This window comes from Mugil cephalus, chromosome 4 (assembly GCF_022458985.1).
Source record: "Mugil cephalus isolate CIBA_MC_2020 chromosome 4, CIBA_Mcephalus_1.1, whole genome shotgun sequence".
Taxonomy (NCBI): domain Eukaryota; kingdom Metazoa; phylum Chordata; class Actinopteri; order Mugiliformes; family Mugilidae; genus Mugil; species Mugil cephalus.
The window spans coordinates 6,391,909-6,417,429 of NC_061773.1; the positions used below are offsets into that span (position 1 = coordinate 6,391,909).

At 41.4% G+C, this 25,521-nt stretch overlaps 1 protein-coding gene across 3 annotated transcripts in view; it reads left to right on the plus strand.

Annotated features, from left to right (window-relative positions):
- The first annotated feature begins 1,090 nt into the window (after positions 1-1,090).
- Positions 1,091-25,521, plus strand: part of LOC125006684 (SLIT-ROBO Rho GTPase-activating protein 3-like) — a 29,012-nt gene continuing 4,581 nt past the window's right edge. Inside the window, exons 1-16 of one of the 3 annotated variants that reach the window (XM_047582963.1) lie at positions 1,091-1,600; positions 7,530-7,725; positions 11,627-11,789; positions 13,746-13,808; positions 16,631-16,822; positions 17,080-17,208; positions 17,299-17,520; positions 17,647-17,748; positions 19,535-19,732; positions 19,844-19,928; positions 21,254-21,281; positions 22,241-22,343; positions 23,511-23,571; positions 24,763-24,840; positions 25,149-25,283; positions 25,359-25,464. In XM_047582963.1, coding sequence (XP_047438919.1) covers positions 1,534-1,600; positions 7,530-7,725; positions 11,627-11,789; positions 13,746-13,808; positions 16,631-16,822; positions 17,080-17,208; positions 17,299-17,520; positions 17,647-17,748; positions 19,535-19,732; positions 19,844-19,928; positions 21,254-21,281; positions 22,241-22,343; positions 23,511-23,571; positions 24,763-24,840; positions 25,149-25,283; positions 25,359-25,464 — 1,928 coding nt within the window. In that variant the 5' untranslated portion in view covers positions 1,091-1,533. Of the gene's footprint in view, positions 1,601-7,529; positions 7,726-11,626; positions 11,790-13,745; positions 13,809-16,630; positions 16,823-17,079; positions 17,209-17,298; positions 17,521-17,646; positions 17,749-19,534; positions 19,733-19,843; positions 19,929-21,253; positions 21,282-22,240; positions 22,344-23,129; positions 23,161-23,510; positions 23,572-24,762; positions 24,841-25,148; positions 25,284-25,358; positions 25,465-25,521 lie in introns of all 3 variants that reach the window. The other 2 variants (XM_047582960.1, XM_047582961.1) reach the window with 2 other exon arrangements.

A 25,521-nucleotide genomic window follows, 5' to 3' on the forward strand; every position in this document is an offset into this window, starting at 1 on the left:
TGTTTTACTTACAGAGGATACAAATGTTTGCTTGTTTACATATATCCAAGAAGCTATAATGTGACAGCTGTACATTAATGATAAAAAGCAAACAAACAAACCCACTGTGTCGTGGTTGTACGGCTTACATAGCCAACGCTGTCCAGTCTGTTCTTAACATCTGTATCTCTTATTGGATGCTCCACTTTTGAAAGATTCGTGTGACTGGGGTCATCTCAGCTTGGAGTTCACGCGTACAAAAATGTTACAAGGAGCCTTTGCAGCGCAGAGGAGAAGTGGTTAGCACTGTCAAGGTTCTGGTTTGAACCTCCTCGTGGAGTTTGCACGTTCAAACTGTGTCGCAGTGGGGTTTCTCTGGTTGGTCTGACTTCCTACCACAGTTCAAAGAAACACATTGATTTTAAAAAGGGCTGTTTAGTGTGAGTGTTTGTCTCTGCCTGGTCTCTCGCTGAATGACCACTTGGATGGCCTCCATGGACATATGAAAGGAGTTAAAATATAGGTATTAACCAGACAGAAAAAAAAGGCTTTTGTTTTACATTGTGTCGATAAAAGTGTCTCTTGAGAATGACCACTTCATGCAAGTGCAGTAATGCATTGCAGTTGGACCTCTTGTAGGTCATGATCCTGCAGTATCTCCTTTTTGAGATAAAATGACTCGGTGTTCTATTTTTGAAAAGCAGCGGCCCCACAGGCTGCAAACGTCATTCTTTCTGCTGCCAGTACGACCCTGCAAATGCATGCATGTACACGCAGAGTAACAATACTTTATCACCAACATATACTGTGGCATAATAATCGCCAGTAAATATGTAGTCGGTCCACACGACCCAACTATTCCTGTGTGCCGCATTCGGCTTCATTCTCCATGCTGCCGGTGTTCCTGACACAAAGCAATCCTGCTCTGATTTCCCCTCAAACTGCTCCCTCAGCTGTGGACCCGAGGCAACATATCTGTTATTGGCAAAGGGTTTTCATTTGACTTCACACAGAAGAATCTTAAATCATCCATGAAAAGAAAAGTGGGGAAGAAGGGAGGGGGTAGGGGGAGGAGTCTCACATTGACTTTCACATCCATTCAGCCTTTTCTGCAGCAGCATTGAACTTGCAGAGAGAGGCTGAGGGGGGAAAAAGCAGACAGGAGGAGGCAGACTGGACAGGGTTATGCAGAAGGAGCTCAGTGCTATTATCACTGAGGCTGCCATATAGCTGTGCTCCTTCCAGAGACTAATCGAGGCTGTGCGAATTGTAGCTACACGAAACGGGAATGTTTTCACTGAGGAGTGCTGGTGAAGAGGAGTGGTCAGGGACGGAGATCATTATGCACTTTTAGATCGTACGTGGCCGTGAAGCAGCGCAGCGACAAAACCTCGAGCGCGTTCGCTCCCCGAAGTTGTGTCAAGCGGGCGACGGTTCGCGTCTGATTGTTGCTCAACTATCCAGAGAGGACTGCAGACGCGCAAACGCTGCATTGTGGCAACTGAGCCGCCGATCCCTGCCTGAGGATTGCACAATCCGTTCTCTCCACACAAAATGTCATCTCAGGCGAAAGTCAAGAAGGACAAAGAGATTATTGCTGAATATGAGACCCAAGTGAAAGGTTGGTAACGTGCAGGCCCGATCGCAATTGTTATTCACTGCATGAAGGCACTATTGCGTAACTTTACCACAAGCTTTATATGGCTTTCAGTGTGCAGTGTTGTGGGGTGGGACAGATGAGGGTCATAATTCTTTCTTTGAAAATGTCTCATAATTGCATGGCATTAACTGGCCATCACTACTACTCAGCGGTACAATGATGAAGGTGTAACTTGGCCGAAGCGGTTTATCTGTACTGAAGATGACTGTGCCCCAATCCCACATGACTAGCCCTTCATGTTTGGCTATATAAGCTATTGATAGCGTAATAATTTGTTTTTAAAGTACAGCTGGTAGATAATTCCCCACATCTTCATATGTCCTTTACAAGGATAAAGGACATTTAGAGACCTGGGTGCATTATACAGCCACTGCACTACACAATATGACTATATCTGTGTGTGTGTGTGTGTGTGTGTGCGTATATATATATATATATATATATATATAAATTATATATATATATATATATATATATATATATATATAGATAGATAGATAGATAGATAGATAACATCTATGTACGTATGTATATATATGAGTATTTACACTCAGGGATAACGTGTGATAAAAGGATGGGAATGCTTGAGAAGGTCACACAGCCAACAGTTCAGAAAGTCCATAAATAATGTATGCTGTCTGTATGAATTATGAAGCATGAAAGGATTTTACTGTCTGCCACTAAATATGTGACTGGATCAACCACCCAGAGAGGGAGAGGGGAGTCAGGAACACTGATGCTGTATAACAGCAGCATGTACTGTATATGGCTGGGCTGCCTTTTAGAGTCAACTACAAACAGTGTCAAAACTTGACACTTTGTGCATCACCTCTTACACTTGTGGTTTTTCTGCAAGTCATACTGAAAGGATATAGCTTCCTTGCGCAGTTAGTTATTACTTTAAGTCAGCCAGAGATGAGAAAGTGTTCAAGTAGTTTTTTTTTTGTTTGTTTGTGTTTTTTGTTTTTAGTTTTTCATGGTAAAAGGGGCAAATTTCACATTTCCTTTTGAGGATTTTGTGCTTTTCTTTGTCGGAAATATTTTTTTGTTTGTTTGTGTAAAATCTTGAGCAGTGACTCATGTTCCATCAAGTGCCAGTTCTCTGTTTTTCCAGCGAAGGTATAGTTAATTTTGGCAGACTTGTTTTTCAACTCACCTGTGTGTACAGCTCAATACTGAATGAGGGTAAAACACTCAGCCTGGTTTGCACTTATAGATGTTTCCCCTTAATTTGGTGGTTACCAGAATGTACCAAAATGCACAGTAAACACAGTATGCGTTCGTATAGCTCACTGTTCGTTTAATCTTGCAGGAAGTAGTTCATATGCATGCCACATGAAGGCAGTGAGAGTTGAAGACATTCAGAGTGACCAGGGTGTCAGTGCAAAGCGTTGGGGTGAAAGTTAAATTTTGCTTGACAATTTTAATTTAGGTCTCAGTGCTGTTGTACATACACAGATTGGAAAAGACAAATGCCGGTCAGCAGCTGCCTGGAATGAAGGGTATGATTAGAATTTGGTTGTCAGAGGTGTGGTGTGAGTTCTCCTTGTCACTCTCTTTGTTTATGTGACTGACTTCTCTTTCACACAGCCACGCACGCGAGCACCCACACACACACACACACACACACACACACACGCACGCACGCTCTCTCTCTCTCTCTCTCTCTCTCTCTCTCTCTCTCTCTCTCTCTCTCTGTCTCTCTCTCTCTTTCTGTGGTCTGCACACCAGCTCTGTGGCCTCTGAGAGAGCCATCACAGCTCCATCTCTCGTCTCAGTTTCAGGAAAAGCTTTTAAGCTGACATCTTAAGCTCATTTGCAAACTGGGTTTAGATCGGTTTGGTGCTGTGGGGGCTTTATTCTGACACTGACACTGGCCTCCAATAATGCTGAGTTGCTGACTGCACAGCGGTTCAATCAGACACAAGCCTAATGCACTTTACTGCATTTTTCAACATGCCACATTTCAGCCAACAGTGGAGTCCCTGCTCCGCTTGGCGTGCTAGTCTGCGTTTTGAGATTTACGGTTTCACTGATGACTTAATAGTCTCCCTCAGAAGAGATATGGCAGTGTGTCATCAATCAAGTCATCACTTTGGGATTATTTGTCACGTGTTCATTTGTTTTGGACAAAAAGAAATATTTGACTTCCTGAATTGAAGGTGGCTTTAGTTACACTTATTCTTTCCTTTTAAAGTGTGCCTGGTTTCATGTTACCACGAAGCCATCCTGAAACCAAAACACAAACTGAGGGGATGCCTCTAATCCATGTGCTGTGCTCTGCTTCGAATTGTAAGCCACATTGTCTTTAATGCAATTTGATCTGTTTGGAGTCTTATGCTCACATTGCTCTAATGTGAAATAATTCAAACCCCTTATTAGATTTACCTTTGCTTAGGAATAGTATGGTACAACAGCATTTGTGTAAATTCACCATGACTTTAAGGAATATTATATACAAATATATACAAACACAAATAGAGCAAAAACCTGACATTTCCTCATTGTGACAGTTCAACTGCAAGACACCAGCATCTTAATACAGACAGTTTTTTTTATTTATTTTTTTTAATGCCGATATGCATTCCACGGGGAGCATGCAGACCCACCCCTCTGTGGGTAGCCATTATAATGAAAGAATCCTTAGACCGATACTGTCTTGAAATGTCAGGGTTGCATTACGACAGCGAAACAATATCTGTTTTGGCAGCATCTATGAGACATTGATTGTTGCCGTGCTGACACATACGTGCTCACAGAACTGCTTGGAATTCTGCACGCTGCTTCCTCGATTTTCCTGTCCTGCGGTTGCACACGCATTGATGCCTTTCCCTGTTCGAAATATTTGTGCGGAGTGAGAGAGGAAGAAACACGCGCTCGGGCAAACAGACTATAAAGGCATGCCATAGCTATTACCACATCCAGAAGACAAGTGTTCACAGAACACAGCCTTGATTTGTACCAAATTATGTCAACGTGTCAGTCTGGGTTAGACCCCCGTGTGACTAGCCACCCGTGGCTAACTGCAGACACAGCCCCAGAAACTGCTACTGGTCATTGCAATAGCTGTGCTAAGCTAGTTTTAACAGGTTACTACGGTGACAATGGTTCTTCGTGATGCAATGATTGGTGCTCTTTGCTACAGTGATGCACAAGCGTTACTGGCAACACTGCAAGGCATCATTGACAGATGGCTTCTTAGTGATTTGTTAAATTCTCTCCAGGAGCATAGCCACCACAGATACACTGTGTTTGAAATAGTGGGTGGACATACAGAATAAAAAAAAAAACAAGGACCAGGCAGCTGAGAGCAGGAACCTGCTCTTAAGAATCCAAACCTTAACACGTACATTAATAAGCAATGCAGGCCACCTGCTGTCTGATATGTAGACATACTACTGTTTGACGTTTGCAGCTCAGCCTGTTTGCTCTGGGTCTGCTGTAGAGAAGTTCTCTTCCCCTTTGTCCCTTGTTCGGCTTCATTGTTATTCTCACAGTCTCTGGAAGCAATTAATTTTCTTTTTAAATTCGTCACTACATGTCAGGACTTAAACCATATGCGTTAGGAGCAAAATAACATTACAAATGCCTAAAATCCTATTAGTGAATTTCCACAAGCCTTTGGGTGTGGAACATTTTATTCATTTTGGCCACACGCTGTTACCAGGCAGAGAACCTGGTCCAGGATGCGACTCATTATTTCATTACGCTCGTGTCATCACGAAAGAGAAGGATTGCATTTTGAGGCTCATTTCTCGACATACGATTCACCTGATTTCCTTACCAGCTTCTTTGCAATTACGCATTACTGTGTAAGGGCTTGAATCATTCATCAAATGTAGTGCAGTGTTGCACACTCCCTAGTAACAGTTTAAGATCTAAAAATAACACACTCACTGGAGAGTGAATGCAGATATCATGAGTCTTTTGATAATTTCCTTTTCACCTCCTAAATTTCTCGGGTGAAATCAAGTTGGATTTGCTCAATCTAGTGTCTGCCCTCTTTATTACACTGGCACTGCATGATTAAAACGATTCAAGACGCAAAGGCCAACAAATTATGTTGTCCAGTGGTCTATTTTAGTACAGGAGAGCATGGTACTCTCTGTTTTGAGCTTGATTGCTGCCTCATTCATCATCGCAGGCTGTTTGTTGAGTGTTTTGAAGCAGAGTAAGTTGCCCTTGTCCTTGGCCATTATGCTAAACAGAGTGACTGCTGCGACTTTCAGAACAGGGAACTGGCCTGCTCTCATTGAAATGCCTCTAGAGGCATGTAACCAGGCAACTGGGCAACTATGGGGACCGTGAGGGGGTACTTCTCCAGATAGCAAGGGACTACATATTTACTGTTAGTCCCGCTGTTGCTCACTCATTCACATTTTCACTTGCACACTCACAGACGTCGGAGGAGGCACTTTTGAAATCCTTTGTACAGAAACTGCATTTAGAAATGAAGAAAGGGGGCTTTTCTTTCACTGGGCAATCTTTTCCATTGATAAATTTATACAGAGTTCTTTTCAGTGCATGGCAATCATATGCATGGTTGTAGCAGTCTGTCATAGTGGGATCTGCAGCCAACTGCTTCTTATTGTCTTGCACAAAGACAAGTTTTGTTTATTCCCCCTCTGTACGTAGGCCAGTGTGAATAATCCACAGACATGAAGTCACCAGTAATTTTTATTTTGCATGATATATGCTAAACTAACTGCTCAGACATCAGCTGAAACAAAAAAAAAGGGCGCCCGGACAGGAAGCCAAAATGGTTGTTGTGATGGTGTAAAAGATTTCTCGCTATTATTCTTCCACACACATCTGCCATGTGAACTGAACATTTCAAGACAGCTCTAATGTGATCTGTATTTGCTGCATTTGCATCGACACATTACATCAGTACCAGGATATACTGAATGTACCATGTGACTCAGCCCTGTGGGCTCTGACATGATATGCGAGTTAGCATTCAGCAGCCTGTTAGCGACTGGATTTACGGTAGCCCTGTAGTAAACAGTATATGGGCTGACATTGAATGTGATTTGTAGTCCTTTTTGACTATTAATGTAAGACTATAAAAATGATGTTATTACTTTATTGGCTGTTTTTTATTACCTGAATTCCCAGAGCTGTTTCGGAATAGCCTACTAAAATACCAGCTCAGGCTGCCCATGCGGCCGGGAGTCTAGTCATTTAACTGCGGTCATCTTGATACCAAGAAGATCTTTTAAGGAATGAATGAGTGTTAACAGAAGAAGAAACAGTTCCCAAAGATATCAGTTTCTGTAACTATAAAACATACGTTTTTAGATACATTTTCTACAGTTAAGTACAGAACTTGACTTTACTTCATTCTGAGACTGAGAAGAAGAGCAGTGAGTTCCTAGACTTCATGTGCAGAAACCACAGTAATCTTGTAATCGAAAGAACGCTTGCGATTTGTTTTTATTCAAGAGAAACTTCTCTGAAGGCTCAGCACAATGCATTTTGAGGAGCTGACCTATTTTGTATTTTCCGTGCTGTCTGCTGCAATCATCAGACATGCATCTCATATGCACGTGTGCTACCCCAGCATTTAGACACCCCCACAAACCCCCCTCCTGCCCTCTCACTGCACATGCAAACCCATGCACATAACAGACGGCAGACAAATGCACTCTGACATCCAGTTTTATCCAATTATGATGACTTTGTTCTTTTATTAGTGCTTGTGCTGGCTCGACCGTATCCTCACATGTTTCTATTTACACGCTTTGCTCGATCCAATGGCGAAAGATTGTAGGTTTAATTATGACCTGCCCCACTTGTTTGGCAAGCAAAAGTGAGGCCCGCCGTGTAACCCTTCCTCCCCACCCTCTGCTTCTCTATTCTGAGGATTGTCTCTCTTTTTGACATGCAGAGATCCGTAACCAGCTGGTGGAGCAGTTCCGTTGTCTGGAGCAGCAGTCTGAGTCCCGCCTGCAGCTGCTGCAGGACCTGCAGGAGTTCTTCCGCCGAAAGGCCGAGCTCCAGCTCGAGTACTCCAGAGGCCTGGACAAACTGGCCGAGCGATACTCCGCCAAGATCCGCACCTCCAGAGAGCACCAGCACTTCAAGTGAGTCCCACTGGGCTCCGCTAAGCGGTGGAGCGTCTGTATCGATTGTGTCTGACTGATAAACAACCGTTATGTATTTCTTACTGATCACTGGCACAGACAGATTAAAATACAGACACAGGGAAAAAAAAAAAAAAAAAAGAGGCGGGATGAAAGCAGAAGAAATGACCTGAAATGAAGCCAGGGCCAAGGAACGTTGTGGCCTCGGGCTGCTGTGTTTCTCCCAACTAGGTCAGACTCTGTATCTGCCCCCCCTCGTCTTTTCTCCATGGCTGTCATTTCATTTCCATTCTCAAACAACTTCACGCTCGACTGCCAGCAAAATTCTCATATTCTCTCAATGGATGCAGAAAATAAAGCAGAGCTGCGTTTAGGAGTCTGAAGGAAGAAACAGACAGTTGAACGTGTTTTACTCTGACTTAATTAAGTGGTTTTTAGTGTTTGGGAGCTCACTGGTTATGAAACAATTGAACCCTGGAGCACATTGAGAAACTGCTTCCTATAGATGCCCAGACTAGCTTGCAGCACACTATGACTTTTAGATGGTATGTGCTGCCAACATCCATGTGTTTGGTTAGAATGCCTGACCATAAATAAAAGAAAAAAGTATATTCACTTTAGAGTTGACTCTAAAGCTTGGAAATGGATCAATTTATTTCCAAACCTTTACATAAATTGGAGCAATGCAACCTATTCATTTAACTTATATAATAATACCAGAAAATAGATAAAAATGCATTTTGAATTAGCAGATCTCAAAAATATATCAGTAGTAGTGTTGGATCAGCACTGCATGAAATGAAACATTCATCCACAGTACCACAGAGCAGACAGTAACTGACTCATAAGCAGTTGTGCATTCCCTTCATGTAACCTGGCTGTGTCAGTCACGCGTAAGAAACGCGCTGGTTTATTCAAGAGAGGTCTCTCCATCTTTCTTTCAGTCTCTCTGGCTGATTGGACATAAAGCCTAATCACGGCGGAGAGCTCTCGTCACTGCAGCGTTGATAAATGGGGCACTCCCTCTAAGGAAGATCCCTGCATTGCATGACTTTTCTCTGCACACAACTGTCCCAGATTCTCCCTTGTCACAATAAATGGACGTCATTATGTCCGTCTGTGAAAAGCTAGATTCATACATGTAGACCACAGTGGGACTAAGGTCCAAGCCTCTGTTGAGTCTCTTTCCTGTACAAATCTTTTCACATTTTTAAAACCCCCTATAGAAGAAAATCTGCAGATAGAGGCGATGATAAGGGAACACAGCTCTATGCATGTTTAAAAAGAGGTACGTTTTGCAGCCGACACAGAATGTGTTTGAACTGTCAGTTACCCCGAGTTCAGCTGAGTGTTGCAACCTTCTGATGTAGAGACCTTGTCGTGGAACAGGAATCGCTGTACTTTTTGTTGGCTGTCAGGTCTAAAGCCTCCTTCTGTCATCTCCTGTGAACACTTCCACGCTCATCTTTATTGAGGAGCAAACAGCACCTACATTTACAGTCAGGCTGATTTCATCCCATCCCATGTCCAGGATCAAACACCTGCTCTGCTTGAAAGGAGGGCCTTCAGGGATAGGTTGTTCTTGTAATTTTTGGATGAAAGGAAAGCTAAAAGAAGATGTTAATACCCAGCACTGTTGATAACACGACTCTGCAAAATGAGCACTGAATAGAAGTTTAAAAGGTTATTAATTCACGTCCGTTTTTCCTGAGATTATTGATCAAGACAGAACAATAGATTCATAAATCTAAGTAAGGACAATACGGATAAACTGCAAATGTGGCATGTATACCTAAAATAAAGAAAGGTAATTCTACAGTGTGGTTTTAACTTCTGGAACGTATCAAAGAAATAAGTTCAACCCATCGTGACTGGCCACAACATATGCATGTATGCGTGTCAGAGGCAGTGTGAGCAGAGAAATGTAAATTTTTTAAAATGCATTAAGAGGGAGATTTAGGTCTTAATGAGGTGAAGTTTGTTACATTTAAGGAATATTTTGGGATACTTTCTATCTGCTTTGGGGTGCTACAGTCTAGTAACCAGCATTTGCTGAAAATGAGATCGACCTTCAGCGAGGCAGAAAAACAGCCAAAATTCACTTCAGAGAGAGCATGAAAGCACAAATACAATCCTCCGAGGATAAAAAAAAAAGTTTCGAAGCAGTTGACACAAAACAAGTTCAGTCTGCTCTTTCAGCGAGATCTTTCAAGACAGGAGACAAGAATAACTCTTGTATGCACAATTCACGCACATCAAACCCAGATTTGATCACGGACCAAGTTTTTCTTTTTATCAAGAAAGTGCAAAATAAAACAAAATCCCAGATTTTCCAATTATCGGTTAAAATCATAAATTTATAGACAACGACTGACCTAGATGTGTCGTCAACTTTATATATATATATATATATGTGTGTGTTTGACTGTGCATGGGTGTGTCACCATGAGCTAGGGAATGTACTGACGTTCCCAGTGTTAAGTATTAATTAAGGGACAGAATGTACAGGCTAGTCCATAAAATGTTCTTGAAAGTAATGCAAAGACACTGGTTGTGTGCGGCTGTATGTTAATGTAATGTATAGTGACTTAAAGAGGTTAATAAGAGTCCTGCTGTGTGTGTGTCTGTGTGTGTGCATTTCACATTACATTGTTATATTGTCTCTTAATAATCAGGACATTTCCATGGTCTTTTTTTTCCTTGTGTGGTTTATAGAAGGCTTCTTATATGTGTAAATCAGCAGACAACTTCTCTCTTCCACTTTGTCTAAACATGTAAAGATTAATTACCTTGGATTTGGCCCGTGGCAGCATACGTTATGTGTTTTTAACACAGTTAACCTACACTATGCTGTACATTTTAAAACGAGTAAAAATTTGAGGTTAGGAACTCAGTGAAATGTTCTCTAAAGACAGAGGACCACGAGAAAAAGACAAAAAAAACTCCTTGGTGTGAGGATAATTGAACTCACATGCTCCCTTGGACGAGGAGGCAGTCGGCTTGCCTTCGCGTGTGTGTGTGTTAGTCTGTGGATGAGTGTGTGTGAGCACTTGATTCCTATCCACATGTGCAGTGACCTCTTGGTCTCTAATAAGTAAAGCTACAGAACTGTAACCAAATAATAGGATGGAGTATAATAAGAAACTCTATCTCCTATAAACACATACTATCATTGCTATCCTCAAGGACCAAGTATTCTAATCAGAGTTTGAATAATATACACAAACCAGCTAAAACATTAAAACCGCTGACAGGAGAAGTAAATAAAATTCATCATCTTGTGACAGCACAATGTTCTGCTGGGAAATTTTATGACCTGGCATTTGTGCGGACGTTACTTAGACATGTGACACCCACCTAGACCAGACCATTATAGCAATGATACTCCTTGATGGCAACAGCCATCCCCAGCAGGATGCAGCCTGACACAGACACACAAGAACAGTTTAGGAACAACTCAAAAAACATGAAGAACAGCACAAGGTGTTGACCTGGCCTCCAAACTCAATAGATCCCAAACTGATCAAGTATCTGTGGGATGATCCACAGAAGCCCCTCCCCTCAACACATAGGACCCAAAGACCCCACTAACAGACGACACAGGACACCCTCAGAAGGCCCACGTCCATTATCTGATGAGTCACAGCTGTTTCGGAGGCACAAGAGAGACCTACACAACATAAGGAAGGTGGACATAATGTTATGCCTGATTAGTATATACAACATGCGCTATGTGTATGATTTCTTCTGCTCTCAACAGTTTGTAGGTAATAATTTAAGCCTTTCAGACAGCTCAGGTTAGGGGATATGAAATCAAAGTACCGCTTGAGGCCATAAGCTCTATTTAGTATTCATCATACAGTATTCACAGGCTGACAGAGTATTTCCTTTGCCGTTTCAGAAAGGACCAAAATCTCCTGTCCACTGTAAACTGCTGGTATCTAGTCCTGGACCAGACCCGACGAGAGAGCAGAGACCATGCCACTCTGAGCGACATCTACAACAACAACGTCATTGTCCGTCTGGCACACGTGGGCGAGGATGTCATCAGACTTTTCAAAAAGGTCAGAATTTAAAGGAGGAGGGCATGCCACCCCGACCGTCACTAACAGTCACAGAACTCACTGATCCGACAGCACGACTGATGACCACTGCTGGGAACTTGACGTCACAGCAGCAGTAATATGTAAAAATATGCTTAAATGTAGGACGTATGCTGTGTAGTATTTCACAGCATTCAGTCCTCTGTCAAGGCATTCCCTTTGAAGACCACTTTTGATTCGAATAAGTACAGTAACCATGTCATTGTCTCTTATTAAGACCAGAGGTATGTAATCCGTCATACATGCAAAGGTCTTCTGGGAACCAAACATGAAAAGTTTCTTCACCAGTTAAAGAAAGTGTGACGTAAAGCTTAACCTTTTGTTTCCCTTTGCGATTTCATTCTAAATATTATGTTCCACTTGGTTTTATTCACACCTCATTAGACTCATCAGTTCCTCCAGAATTATTGTATAAGATCTTTAATAAAATAACTACGGTTGAAAATGAGAGTAAGTAAATAAATGCTACAATAATGTTTTTTATGGCATTAAATTCACTGATAACAGTATAAAAATAAATTTAGGCATGAATTAAATTATATACTGTGCCAGAAAAAAAATGGAAATAAATATGTGTTTGGAAATAAATAAATAGGGAGAAAGACAAAACAGAAAATAATACAAAATAAATTAAATTTAAAACCAAATGAATTTATATTTTTTTAGCAGATTAATGGGGGAATTATGAAGGTACACACATACACAGGTAAAAGCAGAAATAGAAGTTAAGGTTGTATCAGTAAATCAAATTTTACTATTAAAGAATGTCTATATTTATTTTTTATAACTTTTATTATTATTATTATTGGCGCATGTGACATGCTAATTCATTTCAGTCATGTAGTCATCAATGAATTTATTTCTGTTCTATTTTAACCAAATTAACCAAATCTATTCCTAGAATATACCTAACATATATATTATTATTATTATTATTATTATTATTCATTATTGTAAGGTTTGCATAGTGCCTGTGGTAAAGCAGCTGTGACGAACAAACTTCTCGGGATATTTAGATCAGTATCATTTGAAAGCAGCAACAGTCTGCAGCGATTTCTATTTTCTAGGGGGCTCACAACAGTAGCATTGATGGGAATGGGATGGCTCTGGGCCAGCACAGAGGAAAAAGGACTAATAACTCCCTGCAGTAAAACTTTCTTTGGAAAAAGTTAGCTCAAACTGAGAGAGAGTTCTCCAAAACAATTATTTTGCTATACTCTAGTGTCCTGGTTCATCTATGGTGCAGTCTCGGGGTTAATGAATTACACAAGCACAAGAGGGAATGAATCAGCTCTGGCATTTGTTAAGACAAACTGTAAATGCACTGAATGGGCTGAGGTTTAATTCACATCACATGTGAAAAAGCCAGGTTGCTGTTTTGACAAGTGGTCCTGGAGAGGTGAGGAGAAGCAGGATTGATCGGGCTAAGCGTCGCTCCATATCCCCTCAACAGGATTTCCAGAATCACTCTCCTCTGGCACCATTCCTCCTCTTGGACTTTAAGCCCTATTGTGGGACGTGTCCTATCCATCATTGGCTCTTATCCCCTGTAAGTGAGCTGAAGCTGTGACTCCGCTCCATGGGAAACGTTCTGCAGTTGCTGCACTGTTCTATTTTTGTCGACATGTGCACTTTGGGCATTGTATTAGATCTCTTCTGGTGCAGAGTAATGACAGCGTTTCAATGGCTGCTGACATCCCTCACATAAAGAATAAAACTGGCACACAGCCTTCAAGTTATTGTTTTTTCTACTGTTAAATAGGCCAGTCTTAAACGTGCGAACACCTGTCTTTATTAGTTCTGGAACGAAAAGTAATTTCCTCTTGGGATTATTAAAGGGATTTTGATTCTGATCCTGATTGTGAAATGTGGTATTATTCTCACCTACAGAACTCTCTCTGTTTTTCTTCCTCTCAGAGTAAAGACATCGGCGTGCAGATGCACGAAGAGCTAGTGAAAGTCACCAATGAACTCTACACAGTGAGTCAAACAAATATCTCTGTCTCTTTCTCACCTGACTTTTCTGTCGCTCTCGTGTCCGTGCACTGTGTTGTGTTGGCTGCCTGTGGCATGTCAGTCCTGAGGCCCAGGCTGTTGTCAAACCAGACCCTGTAACCTGTGGAGCAGCTGGCCTGACACTGCACACAACAGATACGCCTTATCAGCAGAGCAGCCTTTAACAGGTCATTTCTTCCTCCTCCGGAGGGAGGAAATTTACATTCTTCCTCCTGCTGTGAATTTCTACAGCGTTTGAAGGAGAGTGTGCTCTTGCCTCTGGTTGTGCGTCAAGCGGACTCAGCAGTGTGCGCTGCAGAGGTGCAGTGTGCTCACGGCGAACGCGAGCGAGCACGGCCTGATGTTACTTGCACTCAAACACCTCTGTCTCTGTGGTTGTCACTCTTTCTGGATTGTTATACCGTGGTGTCATGGTGGTGTGTGCACACACATGACATGCAGCACACAGAAGTGGTCTGTGTGGTGGTGCAGATAGAAAACATCTGTGTTCAGTGATGCGGTGACTTTCGCTGGCTGAAGAAAAGGAACTGATGCAGTGATATCATCTGCTGAACGTGGGACAAATACAGAGGAGTGCGTTCTTCTGGGTCTTACTGCGGCGTAATTTCATGATCTTTAGTTATTGTTATTATTATTATTAACAGTTATTAATATAAAAAAAAAACTTAACTTGAAACCAACCGACTAGGTGACAATACAGTATAGGAGCAAAATATCCAAAATCCGCTCCTTAAATGTTTCAGTCCCCAATTTAATGGAACATTCTTATATTTGCAGGTCATAGGTCTTAATATCCACACACGTTGCTGTTGTTTTCATTTCCAAAAGAGTAATAATTATAACATTTATTGTAATAAGAGTGTCTCACAAACACGGTTCATTTAGTGACACACTTCCACTCAGTATATTCACTTATTTCATTTAATCCTTGCTGATTGTAGAAACTCCACCCGTGGCTGCTCCCTCGCTGAATATTTAATCACTCGCTTTACATCTTATTTGTTATTGGGCAAGTACCGCAGGTCATCAATCACAGATAATTAAAAAAAAATAAAAATCTTGGGCAAATTGGGGTCTTTTAGTAAGAGTCATTTATCATGATCCTGTATAATTGAGTAGGAACTCAAACTACAGTGTAGTGTAACCTTCTCAGTGGTGTTTGAAATCCTAGTTTGATTTCTTAATTAAAAAAATTGCAACATAAAGACCGAAAAGCTGCTCATTGTTCATACAATCCCTTGGATGAACTTTGCAAATAATTTACGTACAGTTAACTTAGAGTAGCAGTAAATAAAACCTAATGGAGTATGATGATGGCATCGCAATTTCAGTGATTGTTGATGACCGCTCACTGGAAAGTGATGTTTGAAAACAAGTAAAGTACAAACAGAGCTAAGAATAGCATCGTGATCCGTACCAGGACCAAATATTCTCACATGCAACAATATACAGCACATGGTATATCACTGCTGTACTGATATTGATTTTTCTTCTCCCTGACTCATGCATTATTAAATGGTCTGTCTGCAGCTCCTACACACAGCACAAGGAAATATCACGATTATGTTTAAGTTTAACTTAGTGAAGTTAAGTTGTTTAAGTAATATATAGCATTTAAATGTAAAATGTGTAGGCTGTGCAACTTTTGCTCATTTTATTGGTTTGTGTGTTAAACACACACTCTTTATCCGGCTGCTGCTCTGGTATTGATCCACTGTCGACTGTTTGTGGAGTAGTTTTGGGTTTCTTTCAGCAGAGAAGGTTGCTCACTGTCACTATGTAACCTCCTTCCTCCCCTGCTGATCGATCTCTCTGTCCTCTGCACGTCCGCTTCAGACACGGTTGCTAGGAGACCGGAACTTGAGAGTCGTGATGGAGAAGCAGATGTTGTGTAATTGCACTGTTGACTCAGGAGTTCCTAGTTAAACATTAACATGTTTGTCTCTTCACTAACACCGCGAACAAATGGTGACGCGTCAGAGTTCAAGTTGTAGTAGCAGACAATTGTTTGCTGTTGCTAGGATTATTTTGTTTTATCCTGATTGCTGTCATGTCAGACATTCAGAAACAACAATGTAGACATGTCCGACAGACACACCCAGAACAACAGCTCAGGCACGATTAGGAAATATCTGTGAAAATATGACACCTCCCGTGAGACAGATGAAAGAGCTACACTCCTTAATGTTTACACGCCTGATGAGCTCAAACACTGTGAGGTCACGTGGGATCAAGTCTGCAGTTAATAGGAGGCAGGTATTGTCTAAATGAAATTGGGACAGTTGCTAAAAGTAATATGTACCTTTACATTGTCACTTAAGGTAGAAATGAATCCCAATTATATACAAACTCTTGTCTGTTCACCTTTAACAATGTATGTCAGCCTCTCCTGTCCGAGGCCTGTCATCAGCTCCTTCCGTATTCCAAGTGACAGCGGTTCAACAATTTCCCAATTTAGTGCAGTCACTCTTCTTACAGGCTGCTGCTTCTTGCTTGGGGAGCAATTTGGGTGTTAGGCACTTGCTCAAGGCCATGGACACAGGAGAGGCCCAATCCCAAGCACTGCTGCACAGCTCCCCCTTAAACAGGACCGCAGTGTCCGCCGTGATAGTTGAATGCATACACTGTCTGAGCTATAGCTATTAGTGTTGTATTTCAGCCTGATTCACGCCACATTGTGGTACATTAATTCACTAATGTCTAAGAGTAAAATCTAAATCTAACATAGGAGTATGAACCTTCCATATGCTGTGGTCCATTTGATGATCTGTTGTATGTTCTCGTAGGTGATGAAGACATACCACATGTACCACACTGAGAGCATCAGTGCTGAAAGCAAGCTGAAGGAGGCAGAGAAACAGGAAGAGAAGCACATTGGCAAGACTAACGACATTGGCTCTGGCCTGCTGCGTTACGGCCATGACGAACGTCCACAGCGGCGAAGTTCTGTGAAGAAGATGGAGAAGCTGAAGGAGAAGGTAAAGCAGTTATCTATATAAATATCTGGAAATGCATTTCTGATGGAATTCTTGGATTTGGCCGTTTTCTGACGTAGCAAATGGCATTTGAAATTTCAAATGTCATTACAAGAAACATTTACATTACATTGTTCCATTCATTTTATAACCATATTATATAAGATGAAATCAGTTAAATGCAGTAATGCATTCTGGGAGTACATTAGGAGCCATTTTACATCCTGCATTGATGGGTCTCTCTTCCTTTGTCTCCCTAGAGACAAGCCAAGTACTCTGAAAACAAGCTGAAATGCACAAAGGCCCGGAACGACTATCTTCTCAATCTGGCAGCAACCAATGCTCTGGTGGCCAAATACTACATTCACGATGTCTCAGACATGATAGACGTAAGAAGAAGTCCATTTATTGTCCCAATGTTAACAGCAACAGGTCCTTCATTGAGTCGTAATTCCTCCGTTTTACTTCTTTTTCCTCAGTGTTGCGATTTAGGGTACCACGCAAGCCTGGGGCGCACTATGAGGACCTACCTATCTGCAGAATATAGTCTGGAGACATCTCGCCATGAAGGTTTGGACTTACTTGAGGGAGCAGTAGATGCCATGGACATCAGGGGAGACAAGCTGAAGTTCATGGACACACACAGCCAGATCTTTTGTCCTCCAGCACGCTTTGACTATCAGCCGCACATGGGGGACGAGGTGAGCCGACACAGAGGGGAAGCGATGTTAGAACAGTTTTTTTTTTGGTTGGAGTTCTCATTGTGTTTGCTGTCTGCGGTTAAATCGTTCCGCTGAAAGATGGCTTACGTTCTTTTGTAATCCCAGGTGTGTCAGGTCAGTGCGCAGCAGCCTGTCCAGACAGAGCTCCTGATGCGCTACCACCAGCTGCAGTCTCGCCTGGCCACACTGAAGATAGAAAATGAAGAGGTGAGAGGTTCTGTGCATCCATGTCTGAAAGGTAGCCTGTGTCAGCTGTTCACTTCACAACGAAGCAGGCTTTCTGCAAGTGTGCTATTCTTAGCCATCTGTGCCTCTCTGAGCAGAAAGGACAGTGCTAAGTACATATTAGGTTGACTGAGTTACATATTGGTATAGTAGTTCTTAGTTGTGTTAAGGCCAGTGTGAATAATCATTCATATTCTATATGTAGCATTTACCTGGTACATTCCTTTTAGCAGTCTGTTTATTAGCTAATGACTGCCTAAACCCTCAAGGTGTTTTAGTTCATTAAAATATATTAACATTTATAACTTTATAATGAGAGGTGGTCTTTGTGAACCAAGGCCGCTGGAAAATACTGCAGGGAGATAACTTTTACCTCTGCAGTACAGTACAGTAATTATTAGTATTCTTGAGACCTTAAAAGTGCACGGGAAACATATCTTAATTGGTCAAAACACATTGGTTTGTGAAAACTAAATTGTGAAACTTCAATGCGACACGGTGACAACGGTTTGTGAAAAATGGAGAGGTAATTTCCTTTCTGTGCAAAGTCTTATCATCTGTGGCATCAGTCAAGTCACGATGTCATGTAGCAGCACAGGAAAGTGTCTTAAAGATGCGTATCTGCTGCTCTGTATGTAAACCAGTCTATAAAATGCCACAAGCTTTAGAGTTATAGTCTCCCTGTGTACACCTTCCAGACAATCAGATGCTCTTAAATGGTCTTGTTTGTTTGACTCTGGCAAAAAAAAACAAAAAAAAAACAACAAAAAAAAACACAGTTATTGACAGGGCGCAGTGGCTTCCTGGAGTCATTGAGCAATAGTCCTGCACCACTCATAAAACCACAGCATGTCGTGTTCACCCTTCATTGAAATTGTAGAGTTGCTTTAAGGCAGATTTCAAGCAGGTATATTCCTGTATTTCCAGCTACACTAACCGGCTTACCTTTGTATGTGCAGTGCAGACATTAAACTGGTATCTAAGTTCTAATTCAGGTTTTAGAAAAAACAATGTTGCACTGTTCCCTTTTCTGTCGGAGAAGCAAAACATCTTAATGTTGATCAGTTTATCACTCATCATAGCACCTGTTTCCATTCTGATTTTGGCTGCGCTCTATTTTAAAGTGACTGCCAACAGCTCTTTCTTCTGCGCTTTCTTCTCACTGACATGTAACAACCAGTCCCCACGACTGTCACCCTTCATTTCCATTCACCTTATCTGACACTGATCTGTGGGGTCGTCTCTCATCCAATCTCCTGGCTCCCCTGGGGGTCCACCCCAGCATGGTCCCTGACCTGCTGGCTGGGAGTCACCAAGGCCGATCTGGCTCTCACAGACCTGTTTAAAGGTCACCAGAGTATATATTTGTGTCAGTGCTTGTCTGTTATGAATATGGAAATGCACACTGTCTTCCTGTCTGCCTCACATGGAAGGAATGTAGTTAATCTTTCAGGTCACGATGCATCATGCTAGGAAGCTAATTACTCAGTTGTTTACGGCGTGTCAATCAAACCGCTGAGCAAATGACTTGCAGAAGTATAATCGAAGACTGAGCTGCGTGGTTTAGAACGAAACCATGTTTGTGACATTGAGAAAATGTATTTGAAAATGTACACAATAGGCATAAATACTCTTTCTTGTTCTGTGAATAAGAATCGCCAGCCTCCTTCCTCTTTTCGTGTTCATTTCATACGGTTAAGAAATTGTAATCCTGGGCATTGTTAACATTACAGTCACGTTGCTCGTCTGTTGCTCGTGTGTGTGACAGGTGAGGAAGACTCTTGACGCCACCATGCAGACCCTTCAGGACATGCTTACCGTGGAGGACTTCGACGTTTCAGATGCCTTCCAGCACAGCCAGTCCACAGAGTCGGTCAAGTCGGCCTCCTCTGACTCTTACATGAGCAAGGCAAACATCTCTAAGAGGCGAGCCAATCAGCAAGAGACGGAGGGCTTCTACTTCACTGTGAGTTCTCAGACAAATGAGAGTGCAGCATGGTGCGGAGGCACTGTGCTGTATGACAAATATAACTGAGAAGGGTTTAATAATTTGTCATTTTATCCATTTGGCCCGCAGAAATACAAGGAGTACTTGAATGGCAGCAATCTCATTATCAAATTGCAGGCTAAGCACGACCTTCTGAAGCAGACGCTAGGAGAAGGTGAGACTTACTGAAAGGCTTTTATGTTGAGCACTACAGCAGTGGAGAGTTCACTATTAACTGGGTAACACCAGTTTATCAGCACCATGATAAATGTTTCCAAGCCTGTAGGATTCTGCAATATACAGGTGGACATAAAACAAAGAAAAATAATAAAAAAAAAATGTTTTAGTTCAGCATTTTCTATCTGAAACTACCTCCCGTTCTTCTTTTGGAAATATTGTACAAAAGTGTATCATTCTCTGTCACTCATTTGACAACTTGACAATTTGACATGCAGCAAGGTCACTGGTATAACAGAAACCCTGCAGCTCACGATAAGAATAACATTGCTTGGAGGCTAAGCTATGACACATTTACGTGATGCACTTTGACTTGGAGCCAATGGAGACGTGGGAGCCAAAAGAGGGAATGAGGATTTATATTTTCACACACCTCATTTTTCTGTTGCTACTTCAGGCTCTTGCTTATTTGGTTGGATAACCAATTACATATGTTTTTGACTCTCAGGATCATTGATCAGCTAATGTCAGTGGTTCAACCTTTGTGAACGTAGAGCAGTAAACAGTGTGCGGTGGCGTGTGATGGATTTCATTTCAAAGACTTTAATTTTTTATTATGCACTGAAATTTCTGGCCCTAATGGCACGTCATGGGCTAAAAAGACTGGAAAACCTTGGACCAATACAATACAGTGTAGCACTGCACTTGAAAATCACTCAACCTTGATGTGTTATGATGCATTACCTTCAGCCAAAGAGAGAGAAAACACTTCAACCTCAGACTCACGCTGCTCTAAGGTTGGAATTATGAGCGTCTGACATAAAGAAGGATTGTGCTGGAAGCTGCTTTGCTCATGACGTGATCCTCCGACAGATATTTCTGATTGACTGATCAAAGTGAGGCCTTAATTTGTTTGCGTACAGAGAGATGTGCGTGTGTGTGTTTGCATGCGCTAATGTGGCGTGCGGATATCATGAAATCATCACACTGTACAAATCAGCTCCCACAGCCTCCCACTCCAGTTGCCCCTGGATACACTTTCACTTTGCAGAGAGAGTAGACAGGCCATCCCCTTCTGGGGCTCTTGTGCCGTTTCTAGGGCGACCGCTGAATGACCGCTGCCTGGCGGTGAGTCAAATACAGCCATGGCGCTCACCCTATTCAATGTGGCTGAATAGATGCCCGTTTTCTCATAACACCCCTTTCCGTCTCCATCTGCCAGCCTTGCATATTCAGCCAGCGCTCAACCGTACAGCAAACTTCTGTGAGTGTAGAAGTAGTGTATACTAATTTAGTCTCTTTCTCTACGTTCCGTCCTTTTAGGGGAGAGGGCTGAATATGGAACAACAAGGTAAGACGTCCAGAAACAAGAGGCTGAATAAAGCAGGCGATGATGTGTAAAATGCTTCCCATGTCCCTGGATGTTGGATGAATGAGATCACAGTGTGGGAATAGGAGTTTAGTCTCAACAGTATTTGTTAGAACAATGGATTGATCCAAATTAGAGAGGGTGGTGCTCTGGGTTCTTCTTCCACGCTTCAATCTATAAAAATGTGTTGAGACTGAAATGATGAATTAAATGACAGTGAGATTGATGTCCTGCGGTTGTTTTGCTAAAGAAAAACAATTCGGTGAGGAGGAAATGAACAAATATTGACAAGTAAGGCTCATGAAAAATTTAATGCAAGATTTTGACTGTGATTCATCCCTTGCAAATTTAATTAAATTCAGTCAAATATAGACTGAATAATGTGTTAGACAACTCCTCACAGTCACTGTCATTGACTTTGATAAAGTTAGCTAGACTAGCGGCATGTTCAGTTCAGTTTAATTGAATTGTTTCATATTTTGGGAACATGTGAGCCTTAGCCTTAGCTTAGCTTAGCATAAAGTATAGAAGTGGGGGAACAGTTAGCCTTAAACGGATGCTAAAACCACACAGTTTAAAGGGCAGCAGTTGTTAACATGAAACATTAGAAAGTTGTCGTTTAAAGGTATTTCTTCCTGTTTCCAGTGCTTGTGCTAAGCTAGTCTCAACAACTCATATTCTCCAACTGTAGTCAGACAAGAAGGGTATTAATCTTTTCACCTAAAGCTCCACAAGAAAGCAAACATGTGTATTGATCATATCATGAAACTGTGTTAAAGTTTGATGTTTTTTGGAAATGAAAATTACTATTAACAGATATTTTGTGGGAAAACAAATATTACTGATGTATGTTAAAAAATGATGTTGTTCACTCTTGCCTATTGCATTACTATTCATATATTTACCATGTACCAATGCTAAAACCCCCACCATCTCCCCAGGCCCCCCACTCTTCCCCCTAAACCCCAGAGAATGCGGAAGTCTAGACCTCGCTCCATTTTTAAGCAAAAGCTGTTTAACGGCAATATGGAGGCCTTCATTCAGGTATTAGCCCATCTGTGCCCTTTGTCTCTCCATGAGCTCAGCTGTCTCGCTAGCAGTCCTTTGGGGGTTCTCTTGCCTGTGACCACTTTTTTACCCAAACGTTGTCTACTCACGCACTTTCCTCTTGCTCGTCGCCTTGTCTTCTCAGTTTTCCAGTTTAGGAATGATAGGATAAGGTGAGTGCTAGTGAGGCAAGTTGTGCAGATACCCGTGCAAGGTTGACACAGTCTGCAGCCTCCAGGTGCCAAATAAATTTGGCTGCTTTATGGCAGTTTATCGGCCGTGCACCGACCATTTTAGGCCATGCAGAAAAATGTTTTGTCTGTTAGTTATGAATTGATATTTTTAAAAATTGAATAAGTTACTCTTTTCAATTAAAATATCAATTTTTTCTTGTTATAGGTTCTTGTGAATTTTTACACTCCTGGTAATTTAATGGGCACTTATTTGACAGTTACAGGGAGATCAATCAGTTCAAAGCCCTTAAAATTTAGTGTTTTCCTTGAAGTCAACCAGCTCTTTTTCGGCTGATAAATCAACTTATTGCCCACCTTCCCTCCTCTCGGGTACCACCTTCCCTCCCACCCCCCTCCACCCTCAAGCCATATCCTCATGTCTCACGCCCCACAAGGCTCTTATGCTTTGGCTATTCTCTCAGGCCAGGCCTCTTTCTTCTCTCTTTCTCTCTCTCTCTCTGTTCTTGTAAGATCTCTCTCTCTCACTAACCTGTTGTGGTTGTTGTTGCCTCTCTTCCTCTGTCTACGTGCCTTACTGCTCTCTGCCCAGGGGAAGAAGGAATGTCCGTGCCAGGAGTCAGGTACTCTGTCTTATAGCGGGGCGGTGATTATCTCACACACTGTTCAGTTTGCTAACATCTCACATCCCTGAGCCTTTGTCCGGTTGGCATTCTTGTGATACTATTGTAGTGATAGCAAACTTCCATGGTGAAAACACTAACACGATTTTATTCTGCATACTTTTATTTTATTTTTTACTTTACCAGTCAGTAATTAAAAATCTCAAACCATGTAAGGCTAATTTGCTTGAGGGGCTGTCTCTGTGAACTTCTGATGATACTACCTTGTTGGCATGATGTTGTCTATTATTATTATTATTATTTATAATTATTATTTATATCCAATAATAATAAATGGATTCTGTGTGTAGGATTCAGGGCAGCCTATACCAGTGGTGGTTGAGAGCTGCATTCGATACATCAACCTGTACGGTATGTTCCAATTCGGTTCTTATGTTGTCTTTTCACAAATTTCCCATTCCAACCTGTCCTATTCTGTTTGTTAGAAATATTTCAAAGTGAGCCAAGGGTTTGTGAAATCTTAAATTATGGTCAGTATGAAGCACAAGAACAAAAAGAAATTAAATAATTTACTTTTCTCTGTTGCTTTTGGATTTTCCAGAACAGCAGCACATGCAACTGTAACATACAGCAGTTCATTATAGAGCAGTGCAATCATTTTTTTTAGTTTAGTATTTAGATTTATCCTTATTTTAGCCAGGTCAGATATAAATCTGAGATGATGTAACTGGCTCTGATGGCACATTTGAGAAATCTAAAGTTAGGCCTGTTATAAATAAATATACCTTGATTAGTGAATTGATAATATGCACGATGCATCGTGTAAATTAATTTATGTGTACAGGTTAAGATGAAAATGGCCACAATTTTATCACCAGCCAAAAGTTTAGGGACATTAACTATAGGAATTGGTTGCTTCCCACAGTTAGATTTCTTTAGATCACATTTAAATACTACAGTATGTCCATTTAATGTTTTATTTATTATCATGCAGAGGTTTAATACTCTTTCTTCTAAAATATACTTAAATTTATGGTGCTCTCAGGAGTCCATGTGGGCAATCTGAATTGATTAAGAGACAAAAATCACATAAATAAATTAGCATCTCCCCAGTGCTGATGATTACGCTCATGGTGAAAATACATCTCTTAGGATCTACATACCAATGAAGGCTTGTGGATTTTGTAACAAAAACACCCAATGAAACCTCAAACAACATAGATACTTATGCACATAAAACATCTGGAAAAATGGCAAATTAACAAATAATATGTCGTCTAATTTCCCTCTAAATCTACCTCTCAGCACCTTCCACTGTTTGTGTGTAAACATAACCCTATTATTACTATTATTACATTTGTTTGTTTTTGCTAATGTGCTTTAAGCCTCCTGGCTTTCAGTGTTTTGCATATATCAGATTTTTAATCATCTTTGAATTTAGTACAATTTGCTCTTCATCATTTGTCCACAGTAATTGTGCACAAGACATTCAACAGAACAACAGTGTAGTGCAGTGTTGTTTCAATTGGATGTGTCATTTGTATTCATTTATCTTTGTTCCATTTACTTTCATTTTACACTAACGGCTTTATCTGTCTACAGGTCTTCAGCAGCAAGGTATATTTCGAGTTCCAGGATCCCAAGTCGAAGTCAATGATATTAAAAATGCATTTGAAAGAGGTTAGTCCCAGGTCACATGGCCATCTCTTCTTGATTGATTTTAAATTGTGTTTTGGCCACCTGGAAACCCACAGTCAGTCTCACAGGAGTCTAAAGTGCAAATAAAGAGCCTGTATGTCACATGTGACCCTGTGATGGACATGTAAACCATTTAATGCATAATGCATAAGATCAGCACAGCAGAACAATGACTGAGGAAACCCATAGCTCTCCCAGTGGTTATACTGACTTCCTCAATTTGAAAGACAGTTCAAAATATGTGATGTGATTTAAAAAATTGATGGATTAAAAGTATTTTACATCCACAGGAGAGGATCCACTGGTGGATGATCAGAATGATCATGACATCAACTCGGTGGCAGGCGTTCTCAAGCTCTACTTTCGGGGCCTGGAAAACCCACTGTTCCCTAAAGAGCGTTTCCTCGACCTCATATCCACAACCAGTGAGTCACATTCCAGGAAGACCTCTGAAATATGCAACGTGCTCCTCAACTGATCCACAACCGATTCTGTTTTAGAGCTCGACTCTGGCGCAGAAAGGGCTCATCACCTTCAGCAGATAATCGTGACTCTCCAGCGGCCTGTGATCATCGTCATGAGATACCTGTTTGCATTTCTGAATCAGTAAGTCTTGTCCCAGCAGATGTGTGCAACACTGAAGTAGTGATGTTCACTGCCTCC